Here is a 27,542-nt window from a genome sequence, read left to right on the forward strand (position 1 = left end):
TATGCGCTGGACTCCTACCCTCCATCAACCCTTGGCTTTTAAGTAACTGGCGGCCCTGTGTTCTGGGAGGAGGGTCGAGGGAAGAATCAGGAGTGACCGCACACACACACACGTGGTATCAGGCACGCGGTAGGCACTCCGTGAACATCTATCGAGGGGAGGGGGAAGAGGGTAGTGGCCGCACAAGGGGGCGGGCTTCTGCATTCTCATGTTTCTCTAAAATCCTGTAATCCTTTACTTCCTGTATAACTTACTAGCAATTATACATGCAAATAACATTTAAGTGTAGGTTGATTTTTTAAAAAAAATTCCTTAATGGAAAAGACGTGTAATGCCAAAAACAAAATTGGTTATTTAAAAAGAAAGCTTTGAGGGAGGAGTCTTTGGGGAGAAAAAGTGCTCAGGAATACCCAAGTCTTCCAACATGTCCATTTGCAATGCGAGCACCACGGGACAGTGACAAGATCTCAGGTAACTACCGCTGAGACATTTTGTTGCTTTTTTTTTTGAAAAAGGAATACTTAAAAAAGATGATCAGGGATACCTGAGTGACTCAGTCAGTTGAACATCCAATTCTTGATTTTGGCTCAGGTCACGATCTCACTGTTCGTGAGTTCGAGCCCCACACCGGGCTCTGCGCTGACCACACGGAGCCTGCTTGGGATTCGCTCTCTCTCCCGCTCTCTGCCTCCCCACCACTCACGCCCTCTCTCTCAAAATAAATAAATTAAAAAAAAAAAGATACTGTATCATTGAAATTCTAAAATACCTTTTTAAACTGTATTTATTTATTTTGAGAGAGGGCACAAGAGGGTGAGGGGCAGAGAGAGGGGGAGAGAGAATCTCAAGCAGGCTCCACACTGTCGGCACAGAGCCCAGTGTAGGGCTCAAAGTCATGGATGATGCCCTGAGCCGAAATCAAGAGTCAAATGCCCTGCCCGCTGAGCCACCCAGGCGGCCCCCCCCACCCCCAAGCAGCTATGTTTCTAAATCTACACTTTTTTCATTTTGGAGTGGTGGCACCGTAAGAAGTTTTTCACATATTTATAATAAAACTTGCACTGGTCTTGGAATTCACAGTCTTTCACAGAAAACCTGCACCACAAGAGGTCATATGTCAATCTTCAAACAGCAATCTTCCCCAGACAAAAGAAACATTTTTAAAGTAGAAAATGTTTTAAATTCTGTCTCTAGAATACTACCCAACAAAATATATGGGAGGGAGGCAAAAATGTAGTAACAGGAAAATGTACGGTTTTAGATGTGTTTATTACCAAAATGTATGAATATGAATGAACTAGAAGAAAAACCAAAGCCAATAATGAAGAGAGGAAGATGTTAAAAAATAAAAAAATAAATAAAAGGAAAAATTACTACCTTAGAAGCCATAAATACAAGCAATAGATTCGATTAATAAATCCAAGGCTTAATTCTTCAGACAGACCAAATCCATATCTAAAGTTCTGAGAAGTTCCAACAAGGAGAAAGATCAGTTGCAGAGAACGAGAATGGGGCATAATTATGGGTCCAAAATTTAAATTATAATCAAGTACTACACATTCTTTTTACTAATAAATCTGAAAACACGGATAAAAGATTTTCCAGGAAAAGATGTTACTAAAATTGGCTCAGTAAAGAAATAGCAAAACCAATAGCCATGTAAGTCGTTGGAAAATCTGTAAGAGATTTATGTTCCATAGAGATTCTGGGCCCAGATAGTATTCAGGGAAAGTTTTGAAAGCCCCAAAGCTAGATTATTCTCATATTATTTTTACTGTCCCAACATACACACACACACACACACACACACACACACACAGTCAAAAGCAGGACAAAGGGAACTTGAGGACTATGGCTGCTTGCTGAAAGGGCCCTAATATTTCACTCTCCCCCTGTTGGGGCCCCAGTCAGCCCCTTTGCTCTAGGGCTGGGATTTAGTATTGCAGCTCCTCTCTCCAATCCCACAAGCCTTGATTCCGGGTTTGGCTACCTGACGTGGTAATGAACACTAGCTGGTCAGACCCAAGCAGAGGCTAGAAATGGGCTTGATTGAGCATTAGGGCTTCTTGGTGCTTGTATCTTCCCTCCCTACGAGAAGGAGCCTGGGCTAGCCTGCTGGAGAGATAGGAGAGACTCGTGGAGCAAAGTCCAGTCACTAGATCGACACTCAGTGGGCCCGCAAACAGATGAGCAGGCCTCACTGAGTTCAGAACTGTCCAGTGTATACCCCTGACTCAAGACTCAATAAATGCTTTATGGTTTTAAGCCACTAAATTTGGGGCCAATTTATTGAGCAGTATAGTGTCAATAAACAACTGAAGACCACTTTGCCTTCTTAACAGGGATGTGAGAAATTGTAGTTACAACACTAGAAAATTAAATTCAGCAGCATATTAAAAACATACACCTTGACAGATGTCCCCCAAATGTAAGGATGTTTTGATACTGGGAAACCCATCAATGAATATTAAGTCCTACCCTCAGCAATAAGACAACACAAAGAAATAAAAGGCATTCAAATCCAGCAAGGAAGAAGTCAAACTTCCACCCTTGGCAGAAGACATGATACTCTACGTAGAAAACCCAAAAGACTCCACCAAAAAACTGTTAGAAAGGATACACGAATTCAGCAAAGTCACAGGATATAAACTCAAAGTACAGACATCTGTGGCATTTCCACGCACCAATAATGAAGCAGCAGAAAGGGAAACCAAGCAATCGATCCCATTTACAATTGCACCGAAAACCATAAAATACCTAGGAGTCAACTTAACCAAAGAGATCTATACACTGACAACTACAGGAAGCTTATGAGAGAAACTGAAGAAGACACAAAGAAATGGAGAAAGCTTCCATGCTCATGGATTGGGAGAACAAACACTGTTAAAATGTTGATAGCACCCAAAGCAATCTACATATTCAATGCACTCCCTATGTGAAAACCAGAAACAGACTCTCCCTTAAAATAACAAACTTGCATCGTAAATCTACAGTCAATATCACAATCAATGATGAAAACACCAGGGGCCTTTCTGTTAAAGTCCACAACATAAAGAGAGATTCCTTCTATTTGCACAAGTTTTTAAAACTTCTTTATGTTTGAGAGACTGCAAGAAAGGAATAAAAAATTTCAGAGAAATAAATGTAAGAGAAATTATTTATAGGTGATATGACTAGTTACCTAGGAAACCCGAGAAATCAACCGAACATCTACTAAAACCAGCAAGACATTTTAATAAACAGGCCAGTCCCAGGATGTATATATATAAATCAATACAAAAATACTATTACTAAAATAAAATTGAAAATTGGATCCCATTTATAATGACAAGAAAAGAGAAATAACTAAGGGAAAAATAATATCCAAAAAAAGTCCTTAGTAAGAAATGATAATGCTGTTCATCCAAAATTATGGCTCACAACAGGACAGTGTCATAATATATATAAGCAGCTGTTAACAAATCATTAAGAGAAGACAGATACCTCAGTAACAAAGTGACCCAAGGATATGAATGGGCCACACACACACACACACAAAGATTCATAAATTGTTGATAAATATAAGGGGAAAAAATTCAACTGCATTAGTAGGTACTTAAAGAGAGTCTCCTTCCCCAATTCTTCCGCCCCAGTCTTGCCCTTGCTTGTGTGTGGGGGAACTTACTCCTGGCCTCCCTCCGTGCTCAGCTCCCCTAGGGAAGGGACAGTGACTTCTATGATCCAAGAAACTAGGAAGAGGAACCTGGCTGGTAGGGCTCATTTCCCTCCAGGCTCTCCCTCTCTTCCTGGATCTGACTACGACACATTCCTTCTGGCCTGCCCTGTGTGCCGTGTCAAGGGTAGTGGCCCTTCGAGGAAGTGAAATCACAGCAAGCCCACTCAGCCACAGGCCAAAAGCTCAATTCTCCCACCAGCTTCCCAGTCATAACTGATTGATCCCCAATGTTCACCCTCCTGGGCAATCAATTAGTGAATCTAAGAGGGGAAGAGTGTGTTGCTTATTAGACTTCTAAACCCAGCAATGCGTGAAGATGTGAAAAGCCACCGCCTGGGTGGCTCAGTTGGTTAAGCGTCCAACTCTTGATTTTGGCTCAGGTCATGACCTCGCGGCTCGTGAGTCTGAGCCCCACGTCGGGCTCTGAGCTGCTTGGGATTCTCTCTCTCTCCCTGGCTCTCTGCCCCTACCCTGCTCATGCTTGCTCGCTCGCTCTCTCTTCCTCTAAAAAATAAATAATTAACTTAAGAAAAGAAAATGTGAAAAGATTTTAATCTAGAAAATTGGCCAAGAAAAGGCGATGGTGGTTGATGACAAGAATGCTGCTGCTCTGGAAAAGGAAGCAGGACACAGTCTTCAGGAAGGCCAACCGCAAAGCTCGGCACCAACTTCGTAAAGTGTCTGCTCCCCTGTGAATGCATCTGCAATTTCGATGCAATCCAGTTCACATGTACTGTGATACAGAAAGAGTCGGAAAGAATTGCGTAAGGGGCTTCAGATCTATCACACGTCAGAATCATCAGGCAGCGATCACTCAGCGCACGGCACTAGTACATGGCAAAGACGGGTCAATAGGAGCGAATACAAGTGAGGAGATCAAACCAAATACACACAGACATTCCGGACATCATCAAGGTAGCGTTTCAAGTCCATTGAAACAAAGTAGCGGCCGCCCTGGGCGTCCATCTGAAAAGGAAATGGATCCCTTTTCTCGCTCTACATCAAAATAAATGCTAGATGGACCAGTGACTTCCATGTAAGAAAAGCAAACCTGTGAAGCTCCCGGATGAAAACACTGGCACGGCGCTAACCTCATGAAGCCTTTCTGGGTCTCAAAGCAGGGGCTATGCTCCTTTCTAGGACCCCCGTGGTAAGTGCAGTAAGTGAAACATAGGTATTCTGTTCCTGTAGCAACCTTTAACAACATAACCATAATCCAATTAAGAAATACAGCCTTAAAAATGGAATATGAAAACTACTCCATCCAAAAGAAAACAGGAAAAGTATGTATGTGTTGGGCCTGTATAAAAGAAATAGAAGGATAATGAATTTAACTCCCATGTGAATAATTAGATTAAACGTAATTAGATTAAGTGTTCCGTTTTAATGGAAGAGACCTTCCTCCGAATGGATTAAAATGCAACTAGTTACTGTTTACGAGAAATGCACTTTAAATATAAATACTATAGGGGCGCCTGGGTGGCTCAGTCAGTTAAGCGTCTGACTTCAGCTTGGGTCATGATCTTGCCGTTCCGTGGGGTTAAGCCCCACGCTGGGCTCTGTGCTGACAGCTCGGAGCCTGAAGCCGGCTTTGGATTCTGTGTCTCCCCCTCTCTCTGCTCCTCCCCTGCTCATGCTCTCTCTCTCAAAAATAAACATTTAATTTTTTATTTTTTAAAATTCACATCCAAATTAATTAGCATATAGTGAAACAATGATTTCAGGAGTAGATTCCTTAATGCCCCTGACCCATTTAGCCCATCCCTTCTCCCACAACCCCTCCAGTAACCCTCAGTTTGTTCTCCATATTTATGAGTCTCTTCTGTTTTGCCTTCCTCCCTGTTTTTATATTATTTTTGCTTCCCCTCCCTTATGTTCATCTGTCTTGTCTCTTAAAGTCCTCATATGAGTGAAGTCATATGATTTTTATCTTTCTCTAATTTCACTTAGCATAATAAAATAAACATTTAAAAAATTTTAATGTAAATATTATAGACAGGTTGAAAGTAATAATAACAATAACAATAATAATAACGGAAAAAGGTAGTCCATGCATACCTATGTATCATTAAGCCTAAGAAAGCTGAGGTGGCTGGCTGAATATCAGAGTGGACCTAAAAGAATTTCTACACAAGATACAGAGGAGATTTTGTAATGATAAAAGGACCTAAGCAGACGTAACAAGGTGTAAAACCTACTGAGAGTTTCAACATACATGAAAAAAAAAAAACCCAGATGGAACAAAAGGGAGAAATAGACAAATTGACAACACTAGCTAAGGTCACACTACTCTCGCAGCAACCAACAGAAAGGACGAACAACAAGCCAGTGATCTTCTAGAAGATTCGATCGCACTGTCCACCAACTCTGCCATGTGCAAGAATACTGCTCCATCCAACAGCTGCAGAAAACGCTTTCCTTCCCACCCTGCTTGTGGAACACTGGCTGATACAGACCACGCGCTGGGGTACAAAACTCATCTCAACTGACGTAAAGATCAAAACCGTAAACAATGTGTTATCTGATCACAAAAGGAAACTAGAAACTAAAAACAAAACGATAGCTTCTCCGGTTCTCAAACAGATAGAAATTAAGCAATGCATTTCTACATAAGCCATGGGTCACAGAATTAAATTACAGGGGGAAATGTAAAATATTTTTAGCTAAATGATAATACAAACATAGCCCTTAAAAATTTGTAATATGCAGCTAAAGATGTGCTTCCGGGGATATTTACATTTCTAGACGGTTCTGTGGGAAAAGAAGAAAGGTTTTGTGTCAGTAACCTAGGGATCTGCCACAAGAAGCTAACAAAACAGTAAAATCAAAAACAAAGTAGAAATACAAAAGGGTAGACAGAAGGCTGCCATAGAAGACAAAAGATCTTTGAAACCAAAATTGCTTGCAACACGGATAAAATTATTAAACCCTTAGCGAGGTCGAAGAAAAAGCGAAAGAAAACACGACTTAACCAATTTCAGGCATGAAAGAGACTGGCATTACTATAGAGAATGAGGGTGTTACAGTGAGAAAATACTATGAAAAACTGTATGCCCATAAATTGAGCTCAGATGACATGGACAGTTCTTTGGAAGACACAGATGATCCACCTGTCACAGAATGAGAAGTATCTGTCGGGTCCTGTATTTGTTACGGAAACAGACTTCACCATGAATGCCCTCCTCCCAACACGCCCACACACCCACACTCTCCAGGCCCAGAGGACCATGCCGACGGATGCTATCAGACATTTAAAAGGGACATGAAAATAATAATCCTACCCTCTTTCACAAACTACAGGAGGAAAGAAAACCTCCCTAACCCTTATTATAAGGCCAACATAACCCCTACACCAAAAGCAGACAAGAATATAATGAGAAAAATATTATAAACCAATATCCCCTGAACATAGACTTAAAATCTTTAATAAAGTATTAGGAAATCACAGTCAGTACTTTCTCTTTACCTACAGACACACACACACACACACACACACACACACACACACACACACACAGGAAAAGAATGGGCAGCTCATTTGTGGACCTAAATTGTCCATATTCCCAGGACTATACCTAATTAGGCCACCCTGTTCTTATTTATTTAAAACGCTTCAGCCCACACGGATTTCACTATTCCTTTGATAACCTACTTCAATATTTCACGGGCTTAGCTCTTAAGCTATTTCTACAAAAGACTGGTGGTGAACCACCAAGAGAAACATGTATTACAAAAATAAATAGGGCACAACCTTAAGAAATGTACTTTTAAAATTACTGTGAGTTTATCACCAGTGAACTTTGATGTTCTCAAACAGTTGTATATAAAACTGCCTTTACCCAAACCGCTGAAATCATCCAGTGTGCACATAAATAAAAGAGTACCCAAGGTCAACGTAAGGAGACGATATGAAACAGAGTAAAATCGGCAAATTAGCCTGATGTGAGGCTTTAGGTTTTTCGTTGTTGCTGCTTTTACAGTTGCTGTGGTTACCCTCTGTTTCAGAGTCATTTTATCCTCCAATCGAATTTTCTCTTCAAAGGTTTAAAATGGGGTAAGAGAGCATGAAAAGAGAAATGTGAATATACAGCTGAGATGATCTTCACGAGCTAGTCACTAGGTGATAGCTAGAGAAAAACCCCAAACCCAATGCAGCACACAGTCATTCACACCCACCCTTCGATCTGGCTGCTTTTCTAGGGGGTCACAGGGACAAGCTACAGCAGTGGAGACCTCTTGTGAATTTTATTAACTGATCGGCTCATGTCTTCGTCTTCTATCCAACACAAAAATAACATTCCAAGTCGAAGTTCATATATTCTCCAGAGATATTTCTTTTGCAACAACTATTAGGACACGTGGTCTTTTTATTTTTTTTTTTTAAGAGACAGAGCACAAACAGGGGAGGAGGAGAGAGAGAAGGAGACACAGAATCCCAAGCGGGCTCCAGGCTCTGAGCTGTCAGCACAGAGCCCGACGTGGGGCTCGAACTCACGGACCGCGAGATCATGGCCTGAGCTGAAGTCGGACGCTCAGCCGACTGAGCCACCCGGGCGCCCCAGGACACATGGCTTTTTTTCAAAAAAGATTTTCCAAATGTGCTGATTCCTTTACATGCAAAGTTGGGCGCAGACCAAAAGTCTAAGGAGAGGGTAGAGCTTTAGGGAACCGCGTTTGTGGAAAAGAAAAAGCGGCACGTGAAGAGGGGCCGTTGGCTCCCTGTGTCAGTATTTACCGAGCAGCTGTGACACATTCGGCTCGGGGGACAGCGGCGGGTAAGGTGGATGCGGTCTCTGCCGCCCTGGAGCTTAAACACTGACCAGGAGGACAAACAGGTGACACAACGTGAGGAGCCCTCGGAAGAAGTGGCAGTTGGAGCGTGCTCGGCAGGGGCGTCGCCCCGACCGCAGGCGGGTGGCGGGGACCGAGGACCGGACGCCCTGAGAGGCGATGTTACGGCTGGGTCCCACGGTGCGGGAAGAGCTGTCCGGCAGAGACGGACGGGCGCGGAAGGTCAGAGAACGAAAGGGCAGCAACACAGAACCACCTCCCTAAGGACACGCGGCTACCGATGCTGATGCCCAACCTCTCTGCAAACAAGCTGCTGGCTGTCAAAGCCACACCAGATTTGAACGAAGCTCATTACCATCTAATGACCGTGTCGCGGTCGACAGATGGTTAAGGCAGCTCCCCGTACTCACATCCTGGTGCCAGCCCTCCCCGGGAGAGGGGCCTGACCAGGCCTACTTGCTTCTGACCAACAGAATATGGCAACACTTCCGCGATTAGATTGCACAACTTGTGGCTTCTGTCTAGCGGTCTCTCTCTCTCGCCTTCTGAGCTCGCTGGCTTGGGTGACGCTAGTTTTCGTGCCGGACAGGGAAGGGGGGGGGAGGCCTCCTGCCAAGGGCCAGCGAGGAACTGACCCCCTCTGTCCAACGGCTCTCGGGGAACCGAAGTCTGCCTGTAGCCACGTGAGCTTGGAGGCCGACGCTCTCCCAGGGCGACCTTCAGATGGGCGCCTGGCCCTGGAGTACGGCCTGTGACAGAAGCAGAAGCGGAGGGCCATGCCGTGTGCCCACATTCCCGACCCACAGAAACCGTGAGGTCATAAACGCGTGCGGCTTGAAACCACTGACCTGTGGCCACTTGTTATGCGGCAACAGGTAACTGATGCAGGTGTACCTATAGTTCAAATAATTTTTACAGCCATCGTGGATAAAGGTGATTAGGGTGAGTCCTACATTTGATTTGTGACAGAGAACAGAGGACAGATAATTATTTTTTTTAAGTTCATTTATTTTGCGAGAGAGCACGAGCAGGAGAGGGGCAGAGAGACGGGGGGAGAGAGGGAATCCCAAGCAGGCTCCGCGCGGTCGGTGCAGAGCCCGACGCGGGGCTCAAACTTACAAACCGTGAGCTCATGACCTGAGCCAAAACCAAGAGCCAGACGCTTAACTGACTGAGCCATCCAGAACAGCTAAATATTAAACAGCAAGCTTCCCTGGCAGAGAAAACATATTTGGGCTGAGTCCACACATGTCCTTTTACTGCAGATATAAAGTGTCAAAAATGCCGGACCCAGAAAATGGGTCCCTAGCCCTATTTTCCTGCCAGTCCCTGAGGGTCAGGACCCACCCCAGGGGCAGTCCCCAGGATCGACACAATGAACGTCTCAAGCATCATTCTACTCAGCGTCTTCCTGGAAAGATGAGCTGCTATCTCCTCAAACTCTGATCCCCCCGGGAGAGCTCTGAAGGGTTCCAAACCTGGAAGGGCACTTGGGAGTCATGGCTCTTTCCAGGGTAGCCACATAGTAAACCACCGTGGGCTCTGAAATCAACCATGTAGTATGGCTGGGGCTGAGCCTCCGAGCCTCCCAGGAGACAGAGGAGAGGCAAATCGCAGGCGCTCTGTGCTTCAGTCCCTTCCTCTGTAAAATGGAAATAATTACAGCACACCCCTCCCAGGACTGTCGCGAGACTTCGATGAGAGAATTCCCATGAAGGGCTTAGCCCAGCAGGTGCTGAATGTTAGGCTCCGTGCCAGGGTCATCACAAGGGCCGGAATTAGCGTGTCAATTTCTTTATTGCCTATTTGGGCAGTATTTCCTGGGTATAATCTTCCTGTGCCACCTGCTAGCTGTGTGACCTGGTACATCTTGAACTTCCTGACCTTGGCTTTCATATCAGGAAAAGAGAGTGGTCAGAGTATCTCCTGCCCAGACCCATGGTGATACACAGAGGATGTGTATACGCTCTTGGCTCAGTGCTGGCACACGGAAGTTACAAAAGCAAATACGCCTCTAAGAAATTCCTTAATTCTGTCTGTCTTCAAAGGTAGAGCAAGGACCCTCAGGAAACAGGACTGCTGTCCAGGTACGTAGGTAAAAGTGGTCCCATAATGTGTTAAACTAAGACTAAATGAACATATATATATATATATATATATATATTTTGAAAATTCATTTGCTTCTTTGCAACTCAACGGAAAAGGTAGCCAGAACCAACAGTTTAAGATGCAGGAGATAAACAGTCTTGGCAGTGAGGGAAAACATGTCTTTCCCTTTACTGATTTTTCTTCTACAAATTGGGGCAATACCGGCCACATTCAGTCTTAGGGTGGAACATTTTTGTCAGAGTCTGGAATGTTCCAAGTTGTAGTGACTAGAAACGCAAGGATGCAGGGCCTCTAACTGGCTGTACTACTGCGATCACATAGTCTAACTGGTAATTAGCACAAAAGTTAAGAGCTTATATATACGCTTCACCCACAAAATGAGAAAGATTTCTATTTCTACAGAAACGCTACAAGCACCTGCCCAAGCACCTTGATAAGCGCTTTGTATTTTGCATTTATTTTCCTTGTAATTCTACTCTCAGTCCTCCTCCCCAACCCCCTTCTCCACACGCCAGTGGAAGGTGAGGGCGGGGAAAGTCATGCCCCTGACCTGGGTCCCTGACATCACTCATGCTTCCTCCAGCTCTGTTACTGAGCCTGCAGCATGTCCCACGCAGTGGAGAAAGAAACGGGGATGATCGTTTTGTTTGCTCTAACCAAACGGTATCTGACATTATTAGGACACTCTCAGACGGTCCTCGTTAGCAAAGAGATACCCCAGCCCAAGACCGGGAGAAACAAAGACTGAACCGGTGTGCCTGGGTGGCTCAGTGCGTTAAGCGTCCAACTTGACTTCAGTTCAGGTCATGATCTCGTGTTCGTGGGTTTGAGCCCCCGTCGGACTCTGTGCTGATGGTGCAGAGCCTGCTTGGGATTCTGTCTCCCTCCATCTCTGCCCCTCCCCCACTTGCTCTCGCTCGCTCTCTCCCTCTCAAAATAAATAAACATAGGGGCACCTGGGTGGCTCAGTCTGACTTCTGCTCAGTCACGATCTTGTGGTTCACGAGTTCTAGTCTGGCATTGGGCTCTGTGCTGACAGCTTGGAGCCTGGAGCCTGCTTCGGATTCTGTGTCTCCCTCTCTCTCTCTCTCTGCCCCTCCCCACTCGTGCTCTGTCTCTCTCTCAAAAAAAAAATAATAATAAATAAATAAAAATAAACTTTACCAAAAAAAAAAAAAAAAAGACTGAACCATGAAATTTAAGACTGGAGAAAAAGAAACAGAAGCATCCTGCCCTCCCAAACCTCCGCTGCCCCTGTGTTGACCTCTGGGATTAACCTGCACACACATCTTCCAACAGAAGGAGGGATGGGGGCGGGGGCCACAGAAGCTGAGCACTTTGTGCCTCCCAAGGCGCGACCCCAAACCTCCATCGCTGAACTGACAGTGGTACCCTGTGCCCCCCAATCTAAAAAAGAACTCAAGTCCCAAAACTTTCGGCCCAACCTGCCCGTAATCCGATGCTCACAACAACCCAGCAAGGTAGGCTGTGTCCTGATTCTCCCTGGACAAATCGGGAAACTGAGGTTCGGAAAGATTCCCTAGTTTCCCCAGGTCACATGGCTGTAAAGAGGCCAAGCCAGACCTGTGCAGTCCAAGTCCCAGGTCTGGCATGGCCCCGGATACCTGTCAACGTCATCACTGCAGTGCGAGAACACACAGCACCCTCAACGCACTAACCCCGCATGCAAGTGACATCAGGGGAGGGAAGTTAAGATCTCTCTTTACCTGATGGCATTTATGCCCATAAGAGGAGCAGAAGCGTCTATTAGGGATTTTTTCATGCTATAAGACAGTTGTCTTGACTTGGCCTTTCAAACTCTGTCCTGTCTAGTCCCTCCTGCCACTCCTTTGAAACCACTTTCCTACTCTGTCACCAATGCTGTGGCCCTCAGCTGTGCTAAGAAAGAAAGTTGAAAAGCACTTTTTCAGGGTGGGCAGAGATAAGGAAAAAGAGAGACGCTGAGCCACGTGTCAGTGGGACAGGAAGTTTCAGGAGGACACCTACTGCCGCTGAGTAAACTATATGCTCCAAGGAACCGACTCTCCCTGCTAAGAAACCGGAAGTAAAACTTCATGAACCGAGTACACGAAATCCAAATTTTAGTGACAAACCAGGCATCTGATTTCTCGAGCTAAATCAGTAGAGAAGTCATTCTGCATGGGATCGTATTATTCATGGCAAGAGTTACAAAGACACACAGATGAACGTTCCAATCACCGGCTTACCCCATTATACGATCCGCTCTTGATATGAGAACTTTAAAGTATGGAACAAATTCAATATACGCTCCTGGACGGCTCACATGAATGGAATTCTGTTGACACCTCTTCTGGCAGAGCAGCGGCTTCTGGGAGTGTATTCCGGCCTCGTTTCCCAGCTGTTCGCATTCTGCCTCAGCCAGAGGGAGACGGGAACAGCTGACGGCTTCACCCCCAAAGCTCAGCCTGGCCCCATCATTAGCACATCTCACCCCGGCAGCTGCCAAGGCAAAGACTAACATGCCAGCAGGAAAGCAGCTGACTTGCTTTTCTGACCAAGCTTTGGAGTCTTGGAAGCTGAGAAGCAGGGCGCCAGGTGGGCTCAACTCATTTTCTGCACATCTGTAGGATCCGCTCGCTCTATGTGCCAGGAGGTGAGCAGCTGTGTCTGTTTTTCTCGCCATCATATCCCCAGTTCCTGGCACAAATCTGAGATCACTGTAGGCAAATAAATGTGATGACTAAGAAAACCAAAGACTCAATGCTGGGGATTCCCAGTTCTGAAAGCATGGTGGACCGAGAAGATTCAGAGAGAAAACTTTCTCACTACAAACACAAAACTGTGAAATCAAATGTGGCATGTCTGCAGTATAGACATATCTAAACTGGAATGAAAGGAAAGGAAATTGTCAGGATCCATAAATTAAAAAAAAGAATTAAAAAAGAATACCCAGAGCATTCAAACACTGCCAACGCCATTGATGCCACAAAGACTCAGCAGATACAGGTCTTTAGTCTAGGACCTGTCAGGTTAATGACAGGCAGTATGATTGCATACATAGGACATGGGGAACCAGAGCTGGGACTCCTGTGTAAAGCCAGGATCCTTCGGGACTGCTCTTCCCAAGTTCAAGGGCCTAGGAGAACTCTACCAAATGCCCTAGGGAAACTACAAAGTGGCACATCTACCCAGAGAACTCGTGAAGGTTCGGGGGTGTCCCAGGAAAAATCAAAACCTCAAGCCTTCGCCACATGGGTGTAAAAACCAAAAAGACAATCATCGTATGGTACACAATGCCCCAAATGAGAAATTAACATAAAAACTGAGCTCAGATGAGTGAAATCTTGAAATAGCCATCATAAGTAAATAAACCAGCCCACTAGACCCTTCATAATCCCAGGTGCAATGGACTCTCATGGAAGCAATAGTCGTGGATGTGAAAGACTGAAAAGGAGCTCAAAATCTGAAATTGAAAGCCACTGGAAGAGATAACTCATGACAATACAGATTCAGCACCCTAGGAAACAGAAATAATAGAATAATCTAAAAGGGAAGATGGATAAATAAATACATGTATATATTTTGTACATTTTATAAACACACACACACACCTAAAATCTCCACCTCTCCAAAACTTTTAAAGACACAGAATACACAGAAACCATAATAGCATAATAGAGATAATGAAAGGACATTATTGAGAAATTATCTGGCAGTTTAAAAAAAAAACAAAATAAATCTATAAATGAAAAATTAAAGGCCTTGGAAAATAAAAGTCAATCCATAGACAATTTCAACAGCAATATAGACATTGCTTGAAAGAGAACCGGGAAATGAACTTTAGGCCTGGAGACATCACCCGGAGTATAAAGCAGAGCGATACAAACAAAGAAATTAAAAGCAGTATGACTGAATAATAAGGTCCCATTACATATACTAGAAGTCCAAAGAAGGTAATGGAGAAAATAGAGACAAGGCAGTAATTGAAGAGACAATGGTGAAGAATTTTTAATAATTGACTGGATTCAAGACACACATCAAGGGCAGATATACACAAATTAAAAATAAATCTGTATCAAAAATCCTGATCATAAAAACTACAGAACCACAACACAGACAACCAAACAAACAAAAAACCAAAGAACAATCTTAAAAGCAACCAGAGAAAACCTTAGTGCAAAGGAAAACAATCATTAAAGACTTCTCAACAGTAATAGAGACCAGGATACAATAGGTAATATCTGTTAAAGGACAATAACCATAACCTAGAATTCTATATGTAGCTAACATTCATGAAAAAGAGAAAAAAAAAACATTTTTCAGGCAAACACAGAGAATTTGCTACTCATGGATCTTCAATGAAACACTACTTTCATAAGAAGCAAACTAAATCCGGGAGGCAGAGGAACTCTTAACACTGGACTAATCAAAATAAGTCAGGACTATTAAAAAACAAACAGCCTACCACCACCCTATGACATTTTTTGATAGTGTGTTTCAATATAGTAGAATAAAATGCTAGGTAAAAACCATCAGTGGGAGAAGAGATGAAAGGCGTTAAGCATTCTTAGCCTGTAGTACTATGTGAGAAGAGGCTAGAGTTATTGACCACCTTTACACTTTGGTACCTGAGGTGCAAATGTTAAAAATTTAACAGTACTACTAAAATTGTGGAAATGGAATATATAACCTCTAAATTAATGGAACCTGACAGAAGTAGGTGTAAATAACCCTTCAGTCATATAATATGATACAGGAAAAGAAAAGTATCTAAAAATAGTGATAGTAAATAGAAAAAAAATGGAGGAAGAGTCCAAAATTATCAAAGCTACAATAAATGGAAATGGATAAAATTACTTGGTTAATAGGCAGGAATTACAAAATTTTAAAAATCCAGGCATATTTTGTTTATGATGGATACTTGTGAAATATAACATGGAAAATTTTAAAGTAAAGAAATAGGAAAAAATATACCAGAAAAATTTTAACCAAAAGAAAACTGATATAGTAATTTTCTCTTAGACAAATCTGAGGCTATACACAGTTGAATGGACCAAAAAAAAAAAAAAAAAAAAAAAACTAACCTCCAAAAGGAATAATGCAAAAATTGACAGAATTACAAGAAGAAAAAAAGAAAACTCATGATTCTATTGGAGTTTCTAAACCTTTTTTGAAAACAGAAATACTGAGCAAAAAAAAAAAAAAAACCTATTTGTCATAGTATGACTTGACATCAGTTAATAAGCTTAATTTAATTGACATTTCTAGAACCCTATACCCAATACATTATTTTCAAACACATATGTGATTTTTCCAGAAATTAACCATGCATGAGCTCATAAAGAAAACTTCAAATGGATGAGAATCGATAGGACACAGATGACTTTTTCTGACACTAGTGCGATAAAATCAGATAAATAACAAAGAAACTACCATTCTTCAAGCATTTGGAAAGTAAAAGACAAACACACCAATCAAAACATATGTCTAAATAACTTAGTAATAAAAAAATCCAAAAAAAACCCATAATGCAAGTTATAGACCATTTTGGATAGGATGATAGCACAAAACTAAAAGCAAAATGTGTGCAACGGCAAATGCAGCAATCAGAAGGAAAATTTTACCCTTTGTGAATACAACAGAAGAGACAGATGGCTGAAAGTGGAAAAGCTAATCTTTCACAGAACAGTGTAAGTTCCAAGAAAGTAGAAGAAAGGGATGCGAATTTAATGAAACGGAAAACAAAAATAAATCTATAAAAGGAAAACACAACAAAGTTATTTAAGACGGAGAAAATGCGAATAGCACTTCATCCACTGAGGAGATTAAACTGTCAAATTTCTCGTAAAAAAAGCACCACACCCTGATATGAAGTGGCAACAACGTTCAAAGAAAAACTAACCTTGTATATATACCTAACCTCTCCTAGGAATTGAAAAAGAAGCAAGGAAGGCATGCTAATTCCCTTTCTAAGGCTAATGGCAAAGCTTTGAAATGGAAATTAAACATATTTACAGAAAGGAAAATTAGAGACTAAAGTTGGTTATGAACATTGCTCTATAAGGAGCTAAAGTCTTAAATAAAATATTAGCAAATAGAATCCAACACTGTATTTTAAAAATGCATCAAATCATAGAGGACTTGTCCTAACCATTCAAGAATGGTTTAACAACATAAAATCTATTAATACAATGCATTACACTAACAATAGAGGAGAGGAGGGAGGAAAAATCAACAACACATAAACAAGTGATCAACAAATGCTGACGAAAAGTTTGAATAAATTAAGCAACGATTTATATATGTTAAAAGGAAAACATTGTAGCAAACTAGCAGTATAGGGAAATGTACTTAACCTGATAAAATCGTATCTAATAAAAATTCACAATAAATATATTAATGGTAAAAAGCAGCTACAGTTACTTTCACTGAAGTTGAGAAAAAAAAACCCAAGGACATTTGCAATCACCATGTTTGTTTATCATTGTAATGGGCAATGCTAGTCAATGAAAGAAGAAAACTAAAAGAGGTAGAATGCATAAGAACTGTAAAGAAAAAACAAAATTTACCATCATTTTCAGATAGTAGTTCTTTTAGAATTTTTATGAACTCAACTTACAAACTATTGGAATAAAAATCAAGCAAAGTCTCTGAATTCAAAACCAAAACACAAAAATCAGTAACATTAATTTATACTGAAAAGAAAACATCAATGAGAACTCTTCTGGTGAAGGGGGGAGGGGCAGAGAGAGAGGGAGAGAGAGAATCTTAAGCAGGCTCCACAACCAGTATGGCTCAATTTTACCACCTTGAGATCATGACCTGAGCCAAAATCAAAAGTCAGATGATCAACCAATTTAAGCCACACAGGCAACCCATGAACTTTTTAAAAAGAAGTAATTCCACAAATAAAACAAGAATAGTCATAAGCTGGTATTTGTAGAAGCTAAATAATAGAATTAGACATACGTGTGCTCATTATACCGGTCTGTCTACTTTTGTATGTGTTTCACATTTTTCATATCAAAAAGCTAAAACCTAAAAATAAAAATAGGGATACCATTCAGAATAACAAATCTATTATGTACCTCAAAATATATCTCACAAAGATATGCAAGAGCTTTAAAGAGAAATTAATTAAAACTTACTGAATAACATTAAAAAACACATGAATGAAGAAATGACCACATTCATGAAGTAAAGCTTTGATGTCACGAGGTAGTCAATTCTCCCTCAAATTAAGCTGTAAGTCCCCATAGGGTATTTTGCAGAACTTATCAAGAAGATTCTAAAGTTCATATGAAATATTAATGTTTCAAGAATAATCAAGATAATTTTAAAGTAGAGTAGGGAGAGGAGGAGGGGAAATTAATGTTTTCTGAGCACTTAGCAAGAGCTGTCCAAAGCACTTTCCATGTATTATCTCATTTACTCCTCTTCACACCCTTTTAAAAGTAGCACATGCTATTATTATCACCATTTCATAGAGGGAAAGACTGGGGGAAAAAACTGCACAACTTGTGTGGGGTTTAGGGTGACCAATCTTCATGGTTTGCCCAGACCTAAGGGCTTCCTGCAACACAGGATTCTCAACGTGAAGACTGGGAAACTCCCGACAATACAGGATATTAACCACCTTTCCAAGGTCACAGGTCAGTAACTGGGTGACAGAACTGATATGTAAACAGTGGTAAGCTGACCTCTGTGTATGTCCTCTATACACTATATGCCAACCAACCTAAACACTTAGGACTGATTACAAAGTACAGAAAATTGAATCCAGGAGGATGCTGGAAATAGGATAAATAAATGTGCAACAGAACAAGGAACCCAGAAGCATATCTGTCTATACTTGGTATTTTACCAAAAGAGAGAAAGGATTCAGTAAATGTTAACTAGGATGATCGGTTATCTATATGGGAAAAAAACAGATGCTGGCTTCATACAATAAATAAAAAATAAAGTCCAGTTATACTAAAAGTGAACAGCAAAAAGTTAAAATTTAGAAGAACTTATTTTTAAACCTCTATAGGAGCTTAGTAAAGAGAAAAAGATTTACTGAACTCAACCTAGAAAAATGGGCAAATGATAAGAATAATTCAAAGAAGAAACACAGAAAACAATATAAAAAGACTCTCAGAGTGTCTAGTAACCAGGAAATTGACAATTAAAATAATGAGATATTTCACCTCCAGCTTAGCAACATTTAAAAGTCTGAAATTGCCAAGTATTTGCAAAACCATAGGTAACCAGAACTTTCTAACAAGTAAGCATCTAAACTGGTACAACCAATTTAGAAAGTGACAGAGCAAAACATAGGAAAGTGGAAAATGGCCATACTCTACTACTCAATCCATTTGTAATAGAGTCCCTAGAGCTCATACCTATATAAGGAGATAGGTACAAGTATCTTTGCACCATTGCAATATCAAGAACTGGGAAAAACAGATATTTATCAACAGGAATGCACAATTTATGGCTCATTCAATTAAAAGGAATGAAGCAAGCATATGTACCAACATGAATATATCTTTAAAATATTGATTTAAAAAAAGTAAGTTGCAGAAGCCTGTTGTATATAGTTGGGTACCGTTTATGTGATGTTTCAATATAAAAAGTGTGTGTGTGTGTGTGTGTGTATTTTATATATATATATATGTATATATATATATAAATATATTTATATATATATATATATATATATATATATATATATATATATATATATAAAATCAGAGTAGCAGTTGTTCCTGCAGAAGAAGGAAGAAGTGGATGGGTAGGGAGAACAGGGGACTGATATAAATAGATCTTGAACATTTTACATCTTTAAATTTTCAAAATTCTGAAGCACATATAGTAAAACCTGCTGGGATGAGCACTGGGTGTTGTATGGAAACGAATTTGACAATAAATTATATTTAATATAAAAAATTAATAAAATAAAATAAATAAGAAAAACCCTGGTTGATAAGAACATGGGTGTATAACTTATTCTGGATCCTTTTCTCAACTTTTGAAATATTTTACATTTTATAAGCGAATGGATGGTGGGGAGGAAAAGTCTTTTTCAATCATCTTTTTCATGATCACAACTTATACTGAAATTGGCTGAAAAAATGATTTCAGTTTAGAAATTTTACTTAGTAGGTCACACTTCTGGAATGCATCTATCCCATCAACCTGAGTACAGTTGCACTTTAAGATATAACACAGACTCTAACTTCTAATGCAGGATAGGCTCTTGCGAACACTACCAAAAAATCCAGGATTTAGAATCAAAAACAACAAGGCAGAACCAGGTTCTCAGAGACTGTTCAGATTCATGTGAACACAGAGTTCATGGGAAATGCTTAAATCCTATTCTGGCTTTAATTACAAACATAGCAAAACAGAAAACAAGGAATCTATTGGTCAAACTACAAGCCAGTGCTCACCGTACCCTGCTGAGCAACCTCAGTAGTTCTAAGAATGGATCCTCCGAACGGATGGGGGAAGCCAAAGCTTCCAGGAGCAGGTGAATGGATGGAAGGTCCAGGGTTGGTCCAATGAGACTGCCCAATTTTTTAAATAGTTGTCTAGAGCCTGAGCTCTTAACGTAGCCTTGGGAGGACATAAAAGCTGAAAAGATGAAAGATACCAATATGACGCTGAATTATTCAGGTTCTCCATTCCATCATCTGTCAGCTGGAGGCCAGGCATACTGGACGTTAAATAAAGCACAAGGATGCAGAGTGAAAAATGAGCTGGAGGAAGTATGAAGATTGAGATGGCAGCCTGTTGGAGAGCATGACGTTCGATCCAGTTCAAATAAAGTTGATTCGAACTGCATTACCATTCTGCTTAAAACTAAGCTAAACTGCAATCTCATTGCTATAGATGTTATTATTATTCCAAAGACAGAGTACATAGACTACCAAACGTTCGCCAGGGCTAGAGGAAGACCTCGTCTCCATCACGACACAGCCTAGAGACTGCCCTTGCACCCGCAACTTCGGAAGCCACGGTCTCCTTCTCTGCCGAGTGAGGGTAGCGGCAGGAACGACTGAGAGATTCTCACACGAGAAGGGTATGAGATGGGACATGCAAAGATCTTAGAACTGCTCCCGGCACCAAAGCCCTCAATAAATGCCTTTTTAGGCAACTACGTGCTGGTATAAAAACTTCTGGTTTAATAAAATACTACACAAACACAGAAAGACATAGCTGCTAAAAATGCACAGTAACGATTTCTTGAAACGTTCGGTCCAGATTATATCAACTGCACTTTCTCAATCCCAGGGAGCTGATAATTGAAGAATCGTACATACTACAGAGTTGTCTAATACAGCTCCCAGTGGGGACATGGCTAAAGGGCTACAGGGCTGGCCAAGTGGTACGGAAGAAACATCTGAAAATGTTTCTCATACCTGTCTTTGTAAATCATAGACGCTGCAGGAACAGTTCGGCTTAAAAAGGCTTCTGGAATGCAAAACAAAAAATTTGTTTGGCAGTTGTAATGAGTTCATTACAGCATCATCTACACCCGGAAGAAATATGTTTAGCATCTTTACATGATGCAGTTGCATTGCTTGAAAAAAAAAAAAAAATCTTCAGTTTCCACAGCTGTAACATCTACCTAATTAGGTATATACTGACTTCAAGCATTTGTAGACTTTAAAAAGAAAGTTTTAAAACATTTAAAAATGGATGTAATTTTTGTTTCCACAAGGAAGGAACAGGAAGAGCCAAATGGCAGTTAAGAGAAAGAAAGCATGTCTACATGTAGGGTGCGGTAACAGAAGCCATGGGTGGACTTCTGGATGCACACAGCAGACCCACAGGTGTTTATCTGCACTCTCTCCAAAACCCCACAATAAGGAATAATAACACCAGTAATTTAAAAAAAAACCAATGCATTGGAGACAACAGGTAAGAGAGCAACAAAGCTTTGGAAGATGAAAGAGGATAGATGAGTGGTTCCCTACTTGTCAGAGAAGAGAAAGTGGGAAGCCTGCTGCTTAAAGAGGAGGGAAGCCGCTGAGAAGGTGAGATGGATGAGAAAAACCTGTACGTGCTTGGGAACAGGAGTCATGGGCACCTCTAACAGCCAATATAGGCTGGGCTGAAATACTGTCCAAGGAAAGAGCCCCAGATCCCTTGAGAAGCCGCCATGGGGAAGGGATGGTCCCTTCCTCTCTGATAGATGAGGAGATGTATCTTCTGGAGAGACCGAAGCAGGGAAGTTCTGTGCTCAATGACCCCAGGCATAGCTGAGGGAGGGAGGGGAAGCAAGGTGTCAAACTGAAAACAAAAGAGTTAAAAAAAAAAAAAAAAGCAAATCACACTTAAACACCTTAACCCTATCCCCCTTGCTCAGTTCACAGACCCTCTAATCAGGCTTCAATCTCCTCAACAGGAGGGTGCATGGTTCTCCTTCGGAGAAACGGACCAGCCTAAGAAAGGAGCATAGTCAGGGATGTATGAAGGTCCCTGCAATAAAGCTGTGCTTTGGAAGCATGCAGAACTGTCAATCAGCCTCTTAGTGTCTCATTATGAAATGGAAACAACCAAAACTCAGACATTTGAAGAAAGTCAGAGACTATAACAAATGGGGGTGGGGAAGAATCTCAGAGCTAATGAGGAGAATGAAGTGAGCAAAAGAATGCTCAAAAAATAAAAATTAATACACTCCAAGAGTTTGCTGAAATCTTACATATTTTACAAAATAAAAAGGGACAGAGCACGAAATAACTTGAATAGCGAGGTAAAGAAACTCTCCCAGAAAGCAGGACACAAATGCAGAGATGAAAAATAAATAACAAAATTACAGAATGTTTTTGGGAGGTTGGGAGAGCCAGCCGATAGCAGTGTCATTAAAAGCACGACAAAAACCAGTGATGAAGAAAATAATTGAAGAACACAAGGAAGTCGACTAGAATTTTATAGCTTGAGTGTTCAAACTGAAAGGGTATACAGAGTCCCCAGCACAATTGCTGATAAGAACTTAGTTAAAGCAAGTCACCATGAAATGTAATAATACTAGGGATAAAAACGATGGTAATAGGTTCCAGGGAAAAAAAAGCCTACATTTAAAGGATCGACAGAGTGCCATCAAGTTCTCAAGCAGCAATGGGCATACAGACAATTAAGATCTGTCTTGTAAAATACCGAGGAAAGAGGATTTTCATCTTGGAATTTTATACCTAAACCAACTAGCAGTCAAGGGTGGAATATACATACATCTTTGTACACAAGGTACGGCAGGCACACATTTCAACCTTCTTTCTTATTCACATGTTTGCGATACCAGTGTGTACAGATAAAAATACGTACTTACCTATTTTCCCAGGCAGTTAGCCATGGCCCTGTGTCCTACATCGACAAAGAGAAAATCTGCTACGAAGGCGTCTGAAAGTATCCTTATTTTCCTGATAAAAGAGACTTGGCTGGCTCTGCTTTTTCCCTCTTCTGCCCTATCACTGCCTAGAATTCAGATATAATGCTAAGAGATAGAGCAGCTATCATGAGACCATGAAGCAGGAAAGGCAAAAATCAACATGTAAGGATGCCAGTGACAAACAACAGTAAAAGCTTGGGTCACTGGTAGTCTCGCAGACCCACTGTGCCAGCTACTACATGGCTTACTTCAAAAGTGTGTATCATATAAAGAAAAAAAAAAACTAAAGAAAAAAAATTCTGTAGTCAGGTTTTCCATTATTTCATGCCGAAAATATTCCTAACGAGGTATCAAATGGTTTTGCCTCCCACACACCCTTCCTCAGAAAGTTACTGGAAGGTGTGCTCCACAAAAATAAGGAATAGATTAAGAAAGACAAAGTTATGGTGCTCATTAAACAGGTGATCCAACAGAGGAAGGGTGCAGAAAGAAATGAAAGTATCTTAGTACTACGGGTAGTCTTGAGACACCAGCCGCACTGTATGCTTAAAAGTAACCAGTTCATATTGGAACAAAAGAATAAAGGGCTCCAGGAGAGAGAACATCAAATAAAAATAAAGAATGGATAGAGCACCTGTACCATCTTGTTGCAAGAAATTTAATAGCTCTTCCAGAAAGTTTGGGAGGTAGAGATTGGTACACCAGAAATAAAGCAAAAGAACAGGTTTGGTTGTTTTTTTTTGTTTTTGTTTTTTTTTTTCAAAAAAGCAATTATTAACTCTAGGAAAAACAAAAAGTTGCAAGAGGTATGAAATGCAGTCATAGGACACCGCGTGGCTCAACTGTGAACAGTATTTGCAAAACCTTCAGAGTGCAAACACCGAATTTTGTTTTTAAAAAAAAATTACGGCAACACTATACTGGAACGTTGGAAAGAAGGGATGCCAGTGTGGCTGGAGTAGAATGAGTAAGGGGGGAATGGGGGTATGGTAAGAAAGGATATCACAGAGGAAAACAGGGATTAGGTTATCCAGAGGTTCGAATTTTCTTTGCTAAGAGCTGTAGAAAGCCACTGGAGAGTTTTAAACAGGAAACCAGCATGATCCAACTCATGATTGAAAATGATGACTTTGGCTGTAGCACTGGGAAGAATACACTGTGCAGGGGCAGGAAGGAGAGCCAGCAGGCCCGTCAGGAGGCTACTCTAGCAGGGATAAGAGGCTCCTGCAGAAGACAGAGAAGAAGAAAAGGAGGGCTGGGTTGCGGAAGGCACACCTAGGAAGCGAGGGCAGAGGGTAGATGGAAATATATGTTGGAGGTTGGTGGATTTTAGGGAGAGGGATGGCTTTCTATGTGTTAGTGTGAGACATCTGGAAAAGGCAGAAGGTGTTATCACTGAGTCTGGAAGAGTGGGGGACGAATGGATTCAGGAGTAGGGGGTCTGGGGTCTAGGGTTCTGTGTTGGACGTGTTGGGGGCTAAGATGCCACTAAAGAGCACCCAACAGGCAACTCTTCTGGGGCATGGGGTCCACACACAGGGAGACAACCCCCAGGATATACTCTGCCTTCAACAAGCAGTAATTTCTCCTTTTCTCTTGCCAACGCAAATGAATGTTTTATTACATGCTTGGATTTTTAAGCAACCTCAGTGCTATGATTTGGGGCACGGATTGATTTAAGAATTGATACTGAGAATCCAAAGATAAACAAGCAGTGAACCCTGGGATATCACAACATATAACCCATTCAAAATGTTTAGGTCTAACTGGTTTTCTAGCTGAGTCATCTCTATCCCAAGGAAAAATCCCGTATTTCTCTCTAACAAGGCGGCCGTCACAAAATAATAAAAGTCCCCCATTTCGCGAAATAATTTCCCATTATTATTTGATTTAGTAAACATTGTCTTCTAAAAAAATGTAATATTATCCACGCTCAGTGGATTTCTGTCTACGCGTATAGAGCATATGCAAGTTAAAGACCACCTCGGGCACACTTTGAGATTCTGTAGGAGTTTTAAAAAGTTCTTTCCCAATAAACATTCAAAGGGACCAATTTGTACAAAAGTCTTTCAAAAACGCTTTTGACTACCATGATTTTGATCTGCAGGTCATAGAGCCCCTTAAACAGTCGGCAGAATTCTGCCTTGGCTTCCACACTGCTTTGTGCAAGCCTTCGATCTAATCATTACTTCCCAGATTGGTCTTCATTACTGTGTGGATTTTAACGAGAGCTGGGTTTTAGCCACATTATAGTAGACGTGGAGGGGGTGGAGGATAGCAGTGGCAACTGCAAAATAAAACGTACCATAAAGTGGTAACGGCTCGTGATTGAGGCCAGTTGTTGAAAAATAAATGCCTGTTACAGTAGAGAACCATAGACACTGAGAGTTGGAGGCCAAGGCAAGTCTTTCATTGGTAGGCCGACAGCGCCTCTAGCGGCAGAAAGACCGCGGTGGCGGCGTCCAGGGGAAGCTTCCGAATTTGTAACAAGGCACCTGCTGGGTGAGCCCTCATTAGGCAAAAACAAAGGACTCACAGGTGCCCGGCGTTAAGGGGATGCGACTCGACGACACGCAGGCCTATGAAACAGCCATAATGCCTACGTCTCGGTTTGACTTCGAAGTGAGTTGTCACTTTACACAGGTTGATTGAAGGATTATTTACAGCCCAGAAAGTCACGGAGTGGCGGGAGGAGGAAACATTCTGCTAAAGTTTGGCCGCCGCCGCCAACTAACGGAGCGATCCGGAATAAAAAAGAAGGAAAGGAAACTACAGAAGTAGGTGAAGAGGCAATTAAAAAAAAAAAAAAAAAGAACGCTGTGGCACGCAGCACACCTGCGGAGAAGGGAATGGCTCACCTGTGTGGTTACTGCGCACCCCCCAAGTTTAGGGGGGCAGGGCTGGAAAGGAACAACCCCCCCAAGTTTAGGGGGGCAGGGCTGGAAAGGAAACTTCACGGAGGGTTGACCCAGAACCTGGGGAGGGTGGGGAGTGGATTCGGTAAAGGGAGAGGGTCCGTAAGAGGACGCGACGCATGCACATCATCCCCAGCGACACGTGTAACTGTCAAGACCCACACCTTGGCAAATGACACCCGAAAGGGGAGGGAGGGGAGCGGCCCCGACGCTGTGCCGTCCGGGCTACGCGCTGGCGTCTTCCGGGCCCCGAGCCAAGTGCTCCCTCTCCCCCCCCCCCCCGCCCCAACCTCCCTGGAATTGGCACCTCGGGCGGCGCGGGGGGTGGGGTCCCCTCCGCGCCGGGAGCCGGAGCCCCGGGGCTCTGCACAAGCGCCCCCGCGCGCCGCCCGGCCGCCAGGCGTCCCCCCCCCACCCCGAACCCCGGTGCCGCGCGAGGTACCCTCCGGGGGCGGGGGCGATCCCCAGCCCGCGGAGGGGAGCGGAGGGCGGGAGAGGAGGGCCGGGGCCCGGCAGGGGGCCGCCTGGGCTCGGCGACTTACCTCGGGCCGCGGGGGGCGCCAGCAGAGCCCCGGCCAGGGCGAGCAGGAGGGCGCGGGCGGGGGGCGCGGGCGGCGGGCGCGCTGCCATGGTCGCCGGCCTTCGGTGCAGCAGCTCTCGGGGCCCGGCGGCGAGCGCTGCACCATCCCACGCGGGCGCCGAGCGGGGACCCGGGCGGCGCGACCCGAGGGACTTCCTGCCGCCGGGAGTCAGCGCCGGAGCCCTCGCGCAGCGCCCGCGCCGCCGAGGAGCCGGTCTAGGCTTTCATTTTTTTTTTTTTTTTTCTGAAAGTTTTGCCCCCCCCACCCTCGGTGTGTGCGTGTGTGTGCGCGCGCGCGCGCTGCGCTGGCACGAGCCAGCCTTGACCGTTGCAGTGAGTGAGCAAACTGTCCGAGTTGGCCCGGGGACGCGGAAGGTCGTTAGGGAGAGGAGGCCGGCCTGTGAAATGGACCCGCGGCCAACAGTCACCGTTCTCATTACCTCGGAACAAATTATCGTCTCCCCCGCACCCCCGCCCGCCGGCGGCGTCCCGCGGGTCCTAGAGACCGCTCAGCGCCCCCCCCCCCCCCGCCCACCATCCCACGCCGGGGTCCCGCCCAGAGCCCGCGCTCGCCCACCCCCGGGGGCGGCTCGGGGCCCGGCGCCTCGCGGGCCGCGCGCCCCGGCGGCACAGACGTGGCTCGGTGGCGGCGCGGGCTCCCGGAGCGCACACGTCCCCGCCCCGGGATGATGTGGCCGCGGGGCCCCGGGCGCCCGGCTGCCAAGAGCACACGCGGCTGCACGGTCCAGCTTTCCAGTCTGAGGCTGGAAATGATGACTCCGCCGCTCGCTTCCCGGCTCGCCGGGAACCCGCGGACCGCCGGTAGCAGGTCTGAAAGGCTGTCTGTCCCGCGCCCGGACGGGCGTCCCCCGGGCCTGTCCCCTAGGCCCCCACGCGGACACCTCGTGCCTGGGAAAATCATCTCGGACTCGCGGGCGCGCCACGTCTGGGCAAACATTATTACGCTTTGGGTGTATCGCTTTAGGTTTTACGTTGATAGAGGTTGGCTCCCGTGTCTTTTCCTACGGCATGGACCCAGAAAAGGGTGCACTGTGTCACAGTCTCCCAAACTTT

At 43.4% G+C, this 27,542-nt stretch overlaps 1 protein-coding gene across 1 annotated transcript in view; it reads right to left on the reverse strand.

The window, feature by feature from the left end:
* ADAM12 (ADAM metallopeptidase domain 12) overlaps positions 1 to 26,919 on the reverse strand; it is a 347,118-nt gene extending 320,199 nt beyond the window's left edge. Inside the window, exon 1 of the mRNA XM_042961006.1 lies at positions 26,431 to 26,919. Coding sequence (XP_042816940.1) covers positions 26,431 to 26,518 — 88 coding nt within the window. The 5' untranslated portion in view covers positions 26,519 to 26,919. The remainder of the gene's footprint in view (positions 1 to 26,430) is intronic.
* Between the last annotated feature and the right edge of the window lie 623 nt (positions 26,920 to 27,542).

Source organism: Panthera tigris, chromosome D2, assembly GCF_018350195.1.
Source record: "Panthera tigris isolate Pti1 chromosome D2, P.tigris_Pti1_mat1.1, whole genome shotgun sequence".
Taxonomy (NCBI): domain Eukaryota; kingdom Metazoa; phylum Chordata; class Mammalia; order Carnivora; family Felidae; genus Panthera; species Panthera tigris.